Raw genomic sequence first — 8477 nt, forward strand, 5'->3', positions numbered from 1 at the left:
GCTCGTTCTTCCTGTCTCGGCGCGATGGCGGAAGGGTCTCTGAAACCATTTCTATAGAGACGTTCGTGTCACTGAGCAGATAAAAGCGCTTTTCTGTGGCACATCCTTTCCTTTTGGTTTTCGTGTTCAAAGGGGGAGTGGTCTGACGAGATCTGAGAAAAATGGACTTAGAGCTCAGACCACAACTTCCCCTCATAGCTGCGAGGTGCGCAATACCCGAGCCTTCACCAGAGAGCAGAGCGACAGCGCGGGAGGAGAAAAAAACACACATCAACAAGCGTCTGCTGCGAAGGAGCCCGGCCGTCCGCGTTAAAGCCCGTCGTCGACCATGAGAGCGTGGGGTGGGAGTCGGCCGCTGATGGCGGTCTCTCTCTGGATGTGTTTCGGCAGAGCTGGTGAGTCCGGAGCGGAGGGATGGGAGAGCTGACCTCTGTCATCTCTGTGATGTTAGATCGAGCTCAGGTACCGGAGACTGAGCTCTGCTAAACCAGAGGGAGGAAAAGAAAGGAGCCAGACAGAATACATAAAGAAGTAGATCCCTATGTGTGTTTAAATGTTGGTGTTTGCAGATGAGCGCAGGTAGGTTTCAGTGGCCTCAGGCCTGATTCCCCTCAGCGTAGGCAGCAGACACAGTTCCTGTGAAAAGGGAAACTGACCGTGTAAACTAGCTGAGAACACCGTAGACCTGTTTTAACAGCTACGCTGTTATAACGCTGTTATAACAGGACCTTTTATCCACTGCCAGTAGTAGATACATACTACAGACTACAGATTTAGTAGTATATTTATTTATTAGGGTCTGGCAGCTTAAGACAAACTTACGCTTGGTGTTTAATTTTACTGGAAGTGGAACTGAGAGCAGGAGTGGCCTCTGCGTTTTGTTTTGTAATATAGGTTAAATGTTGGCTGTTGATACAAAATAAGCACTAAAAATGCCTTCATTCTGTTTATTCAACATTGAACAAATATATAACTCTTCAACTGAAAGTCACGGGATTTGAAATGTCTTTTTTTTATATATATATATATATATATATATATATACATCAGATTCTCAAATGTATGCACTTCCTGCTTTTTATAGGTTGTGGCCCGATGGCTTCATCAGCGTATTTAACATTTCAGTTAAAAAATGGCTAAACCAGCGGAGTCTGTGAGGGGGTCTTTGTCCTGTTCTGTGATTTAGATTTTGGGTTTGTCAGAACTGCTACACCTGAAAAATCTTACGTTTTTTTTTTTTTTTTTTTTTAACTCCAGACCACAGCTCGTGGCCTGTTTTTCAAATCTCTCCAGGTCACAGGGTGAGGTTAAACTTTCTCCAGAAAAAGATCTTATTTGTGAGGCTGAAATTATGTATTGAATTAACTTTTTAATAATAAACCAAACTGGGGGAAAACAAAACTCAAATATTTTTGGGCAAGTCTTCAGCTATTAGTCACGCGTTAATGACACTATTTAGGGTCTTGGGTGTTTCCTCTGAGGCGGGCTCTGCTGGCGACTATCAGAAAAGGAAGGGAGATTTCACCAGAGAGAGATCGGCAGCTATGATGGAGAGGCCGCAGGCGGTCAGCGGTTTGATCTGAAGCATCCCCGTAGATCTAGCGCTGTCTGAAAGCAAGAGGAGTGCAACTGGAAGCGAGCTGGTTGTAGATGTCCATCATGTGATCAAAGACGTTGGGGAAGTGCTCCACTTCCTTGATCTCTAAGAAAGAAAGTGGGAAGGAAGCAGCAGAACAGACCGACTGCTTCTCCGGCTGTAGCTTCTGGATCCAGAAACGGAGACAAACGGGCCGCGGCTCTTACGTAGAAATAGCTGCATCTAATGCAGAAGCTGCATTTTGGTTTAATGGCAGATTTAAACCAAATACGGCTCTATTTTGGTATCTGTGACCCACCAACTTGTTTCAAAGTGAGGATGTTCACATCACTGCAGTGAGGCCTACTGTAGCTCAGCGGAGCTGTAGTACGGCCGTGTCACTGACCGTGTAAAGGAAGCAGAACAACTATGAGGTAGATAAAGGCTCTGTGGAAGGAGCCAGTGTTTTCTGCACCTGTAAGTTAAATAAGAAAACAGCTGTAAAAACCTAGTTTTAATTGTTATTCTACGCTCAATCTCTTTTCATCCCTTTAACTTTTAGTGTTAGCCAGTTACCCAAATGTATCATAGCCGTAGCTTGTCCTGTTGGGCAGGGGTACCCGTATAGATGGGAAGGGTTGGGACGATTCCAAGGAAAAAAATAAAATTTTAAATATTTACATGAGCTTTCAGGATGATTTGGATTATTTTGTCTTGTGGCCCAATAGTTCGTGACGGCACACCCGGGTGCAGGGTTAGGAGGAATGGCTTTTCTGCTGGAGAAATGGAGATTTCTTCAGAAGTGCTCTTGAAATTCAAAGGCTGAGAAACACACATTCTGTGACGCAGCAAATATATTCCCTTTGGCATCACAACTATTGTTAATCAACAAAAAGAAATACAAAAACCTTTTTTCTTTTAAAGGTTTGAGCCAGGGGCGGTTTTAGACAGGGGCCAACAGGGGCCCATGCCCCTGTAGAAATAGTCCTGGCCCCTGTTATGGCCCCTGTACTAAAGACATGATATTAAATACACTTCTCATAATTATTTGCAATGGCAAAGAAACCATAACTGATTGGTCACTTTGAAATATATTATTATTTTTACCTATACAGTTTTACTCTAAAAAGTATATAAAACTTAAGATGTTTCACGTTTAGCTTTAGCTGCATTGATCTCGGGGAAAAGTCTTCAACTGCTAGATCAGGGGTCAGAAATCTGCTGTTCCAGAGCCACAAGTGGCTCACTTAATATTATTACACAGTTAAATATTGCCATTTTATTGTTTTTTTAATTTTTTTTGTGCCCCTGTGAAAAAACACTGGCCCCACCTTGCCCCCCCTGGTAAATTTGGTCTAAAACCGCCACTGGTTTGAGCACTACCAAAAACAGTTGTTTGTAATGTATAGATGTGTGCTAGTTGTTAACAAGCACCCCCACCCCCCAAAAGAAAAAAGTGAAATAAGAATCTAACATAAAGCCCAGTTTCTCTGAAGTTGATGCGGAACTTCAGAGAAACAGAGACCGCAGTCATGTCTACTTTGATGTATCGAAATTGCTCTAATAAAAGCAATCGGACCAGTCGTTGTTGTGCTTCAAGTATGTTTCAACGTTAGATGTTCTCTAAATACATGTAAGTAAATGTACCTGCTCATTTGGATGTGCTTTGTATATCTTTCACTTCATCCTATCCATGTGTAGACAAAAAGGAATGTTGAGAGAGATGCCAGCGGACGTTATAAGCCTGTGGGTCAAAAATGAGAGCAGACAGATGATGTATCAGCTTCAAAAAGGAGAGTCCAGCTTTATGAAAATGAAGCGCTTAGAGCTGACAAATGATGCTGTGAGATGCGCTGCTCGCTAGCACAGTGGTGAATCCGGTCATCTTCAACAAATTAGAACACGGGTTCTGATGAGGCTCATGTGTCGGATTAGATGTACCTTTTGAAAATGACAACCTATAAAGAGGTATTTATCATACTTTTCATTAAGCCCAAGTCTTTATAATAAATATGTTTATATTCATTAGTCTCATGTAATATTCTAATCCTAAATTTTTCCATTAGCTGTAGGCAGACAATCATCATAATCAATAGAAATAAAGGCTAGAAAACATCAGTCAGTGTGGACTTTGCTGGAATTTCTACTTTCTAAAAGCCAAAGAAATAAAAAAAATAATTTTTACTTCAAACTCTGAGGTGTTCAGGATTATTGAGCCATTTAATGATTTAGAAAAGCCCACATGGTGATGGGATTTACACACCTCATGGTCACAGAAAAGTTGAACTAGATCAGTCAAGAACAGTAAGTAAGAACACTGTGGACATCCACGTGTCTTCTTCATCCCCACGTACCATCTCCAGATGACGTAAATTGCCAGGTTAAATTGTTAAAATATCTCGAAATGAAAGGCTTTGTTTTACAGAAACAGGAAGTCCACGTTGAACCCCAGAACAACAGCATGTCGTGTAAAGATGGCCACCGAAGCTGATACAGTGTAATTTGCCAACGATAAAACCAGTCCTTTAAAAGCATCAACTGAAACGCCGCTCAGGAAGGAAGAAGCCATTGTTCCAAAAGCAACGGTCCACTGATGGACAAAAGCCTCCATTGTCGGACAAATGTCCTGGGATCTAAAGAATCTTAGTATGATTTATCCTTAATCACCATTGTCACATTTAGGGGGGAAATGTAATCATTCCAAGTGTGAAGCATCATGTTTTATGGCCGTGACACAGAGCAAGGCAGCCTGTAAACCTTACTCATTCATGGGTCAAAAGCACAACAAACCGGCGTGTAAGGCTTGCGAAAGGATGCTCAATAAACTTGACTCATGTTCCAAAGCTATTCTCCCAAATACCAGGCAAAATAGAGTAAAGTTATATATTGATCAACAGTCTTGCATTTAGGAAATACAAATAATTCTGATGATGCCTAACTAACCTCAAAAAAAAGTTTAGCCAGGTTTGATGTCAGACGTTGAGGGAAAAAACGTGATGTGTTTTCACAGTGTATGTAGGTAACTAGTTGTGTTCTGTCGGAAATGGATAATATAATAAATGTGTAACCGTGCCGTTGACTTTTATTGCATCTGTTTTGATCAGGCTTGGATATTCTGTACAGTCTCATCTGCTGCTTTGGGCTGTCATGTAATGGCTACCACCATTTCACAACATGGTGCCGTAGACCTCGTTACCTAATAAGGAAGTTGTGTAAATGGTTCAACGCTAACATCATCGTCACAGAGACGGGTCACAGTCACACGCAGACAGCGTGTATAAGTGGAAGTCCAGAGGGCCGAGCTGGCTCTCTCTCCAGCCGCCGTTCTCTCCCTAATGCTCTGCTGTCTTTCCTGTCCTTTCCAGCGGCTCTCTCGGAGCCCGAGATCTGTTACGTGCTGGACGGGATCCTCTTCCTGTACGGCATCATCCTGACCGCGCTCTACTGCAGAGTCAAGGTTTGCATCCCGGTTGTCTCGCTCCACACCTGCTTCTCTTTTCCTCCACGTTCAGGACAACAGGTCCCAATTTACGAGCTCCGACCTGCGGCTGTTCTGCAGCAAATAGATGCTAATAATGACTTCACATTTAGACTTCTCAGTTTTAGGGACCAAGAGTGTTTACCAAGAAGGAGGAACAAACATTTTGTTCTTGCCCGAGGCTAAAAAAACAACCGCAAAATAAAGAAAATTGTGAAAACGTATCAGCATGAAGTCATAGAGACAAAGACGAAGAAAGGTTTAGCTTTAGTTTCCAACAAGGTCTAGTTGTGCAAATGTGTGTCTTTGATATGTGGAGCACCTCGCAAATAGTTTACCCACCTCTAAAACTTTTTCACATTTCGTTGCACAACTTGCACAAACTTCAATGTGTTTGTTGGGGATTTCATAGGACAGACCAACAGAAAGCAGCGCATGATTGGGATGCAGAAGCACCATGATTCATGGTTTCCATTGACATCAACTTTTCTCTGACACTAAATAAAATCCAGTTCCACCAGTTGCCTTTAGTTAATAGAGTCCCCCACTGAAACTCATAAGTGGACGTTTTTTCTTCAGTTTTTTAGGCTATATTTGTTTTTCCAGATGTTTAATGTCTCAGTTAACCAGGAGTATCCCATTGGGATTAGAGGTGTAACAACACATTAACCCACACTGACATATCAGTTAAATGATTAACGATCCAATTACATTGATGCAAAATCAAAATATCGATCCATATCATCATTTTTAAGATGCACCTTCATTTTTAAAACTCACAAGGCATGAGACCAAAGTGACCAGGTGATCTATTATTATTTAAACATTTAAAATTAGAATAACAAGAAAATAATGTTTTGATTAAAATGGTCAAATCATATCTGTTTAGTTTTTTTTGTGAGTTAATGTCGGTGTAAATAATAGCGTTAGATGGGCAGATGATATCGCATCATATCAATCGCATTGATCAGAAATCTGAACGGACTTTGGTATATTGGCAAATATCATATCGTCATCCAAACAAATTGATATAAAATCGTATTGTGATAAAGCTGCTGACTTACACCCCCAATTTAGATACATTATCTTTTCTGTAAGGGAGTGATGACTAAGATCGTAATCATTATTAAATTCAGCAGCACCAGAGGAACCCAGCAGGGAGGCAGAGGAAAACATTCTAGATAAGTTACAAGCAGGCTAAGGATTTAAAACATCTCAGGCTTTGGTCCGCTTATAGATCCAGGTTTATACAAACTTAGCAAGTCATGGCTGTCGACCTGAACTGGCTGCCTGGAGAACGTTAATCAGAGAAGCAGCCAGGATATCTGTGGTTACTCTGGAGGACGTGCAGAGATCCACTGCTCAGGTGGAAGAAGCTATTGGCGGACCAACTGTTAGCCACGCACTCCACAGACCTGACCTTCGTGGACGAGTGGCAGGAAGAGCGCTGCTGCTGAAAGAAGGTCATAGGAGGTGGTGGTCCAAGTTTGCCCTATTTAAGGGACACAGCCAACGTGTGGAGAGAGGTGCTGGGGTGAGATGAGGCCAGAGCTAAACTCTCTGGCCTAAATGCAAAGTTGCGGTAATCTATAATTACCACAACTTTGCTCCTGTGGACCTAAACTGAAACGAAAGAGGGTTTTACAGAGGATTGGCTGAGGATGGTCGAACACAAACACACGCCACGGTTTTCAGTTTTATTTCTGAAAACCCAGGGAGCTACTATTTTATCTTCTACTTCACAATTAGGCCGCGCTTTGTGCCGGTCCGACTCATAAAACCTCAACAACATTCACTGAAGGTTCAGAGTTGTCGCCTCATAAAATGGGAAAGAAAAACCTTTAAGGAGCGTCACTGATTCTCCGTAGAAGCGTAGGTCCTTGTCTGAGTGAAACCCTGCTATGTTCACTGTACACTGATGTTTCGGCGTTTACGTTTTGCCTTCTTCTAATGCGCAGATCCACAACGCCAGAGAGGCCAGCAGCGACCAGGGAAAGTCGAAGCAGGTGAGAGCACGGCTGAAATGAGGCCCGTCCTCTAAAGCGAATGTGGAAAGCAGAAACAGGTGCAGGGCCACCGCAGCAGCAGCAAGTGGCATTTCAGTCGACCAATAGCGACGCTGAGCTCCTCTACAAGCTAACCTCAGTGGACAGTGGCTGAGGTTTCGGACGTGAGAATAGAAATGAGCACGCAGCATGCCCACACACATCCACTGTGTGTGTGTGTGTGTGTGTGTGTGTGTGTGTGTGTGTGTGTGTGTGTGTTTTGTGGCGAGTTGAGCTAATACTCAGTCTCCGCTACACAGTGGGTCTGACTGCTAAAAAGACCATCCATCCGGTTCCTTTTTAAACTCGGCTGACTGAAAAGTGTTTGCCTTCCATGTTGTCACATAGTTGTGCTGCTCTGAGGGTTTGGTTAAAAAAAGAAAAAAAGAGAAAAAGAAAGTCAGTTCTCGTTTGTTTCTGAAGCCACGGTGAGATTTCCCGTTTGTCGCTCATTTTTAGCGGTCTGCCGGGTGTTCTTATTTAAACTTGTGTTGCAATGGCTCCTTCGTGCCTGATCTTCTTCTCATCTCTTTTGCTGTCAGAACGTGGAAGACGGCATATATACGGTGAGTTTCAGAACGAGCCAGCCATGCCTGGATTGAAAGTTTTCTGGTCTTCATACGTGTTCTCCTCCTCCTCTCTCTCCATCCTCCAGGGTCTGACTCCTCGTGCGCAAGACACTTACGAGACCATCGGCATGAAGAAGTGATCCCACTGAGCCGCAGCGTTCTTCTTTTTTTTTTTTCTTCTTTGTATTTAAACGGAACACGTATCATACCCTGCTTTTTCACACCAGCGTTCGGTTCCCCATTTTGCTTTTGTTGAATCTAGCAGAAGCCGAGGGGGAAGAGACAGAAAAGAGAAGTGAAGCCCGCCGTGGGCAGCTCTCGGATAGGTCCTCATGGTAAGGGCTTTGCTGTGAGGTGCTCTTCCTCTTCTGTTGCACATATTCAACTTTTTATCTTAACAAGTGCTAGATGGCAGAGACGTTTGAATGCTTATCTGTAAAAGAAAAAAAAAGTAGGATAGCATTTGGGGATTTTGTATTTTAGAAAGATTGTCGATGCAACATATGCTGACAGGCTTGTAATCCCTGTTTTTTTTTTTGTAAATTTGGCACCCTGTGTGCGCTTTCCTTGTATTTGTACTATTGTAGTTCAATTTTTGCACACCATAATTTGGGTGGTTAGATGGCACACGGGGAATGCTATTGGGGAAGAACGTCCATATCCTTCAAGGTCAATATTAGTCAGCAATATTTCCATCACACCACTGGATGGCAGTGATTTCCTCTTCTTTACCTGTGCGAAGCTGTTAGATATATGCACAGGTTTTGTTTTGCATGCATATTGATATTAAAGAACTTCTCTTTTAAAAA

At 42.7% G+C, this 8477-nt stretch overlaps 1 protein-coding gene across 1 annotated transcript; it reads left to right on the forward strand.

Moving 5' to 3' along the window:
- The first annotated feature begins 138 nt into the window (after positions 1-138).
- Positions 139-8477, forward strand: fcer1g (Fc fragment of IgE, high affinity I, receptor for; gamma polypeptide). The gene is made up of 5 exons (XM_012861505.3): positions 139-395; positions 4942-5033; positions 7013-7060; positions 7642-7665; positions 7755-8477. The coding sequence occupies exons 1-5, from the start codon at positions 329-331 to the stop codon at positions 7806-7808; spliced, it is 285 nt and encodes a 94-aa protein (XP_012716959.1). The 5' UTR covers positions 139-328; the 3' UTR covers positions 7809-8477.

This window comes from Fundulus heteroclitus, chromosome 14 (assembly GCF_011125445.2).
Source record: "Fundulus heteroclitus isolate FHET01 chromosome 14, MU-UCD_Fhet_4.1, whole genome shotgun sequence".
NCBI classification, from domain to species: domain Eukaryota; kingdom Metazoa; phylum Chordata; class Actinopteri; order Cyprinodontiformes; family Fundulidae; genus Fundulus; species Fundulus heteroclitus.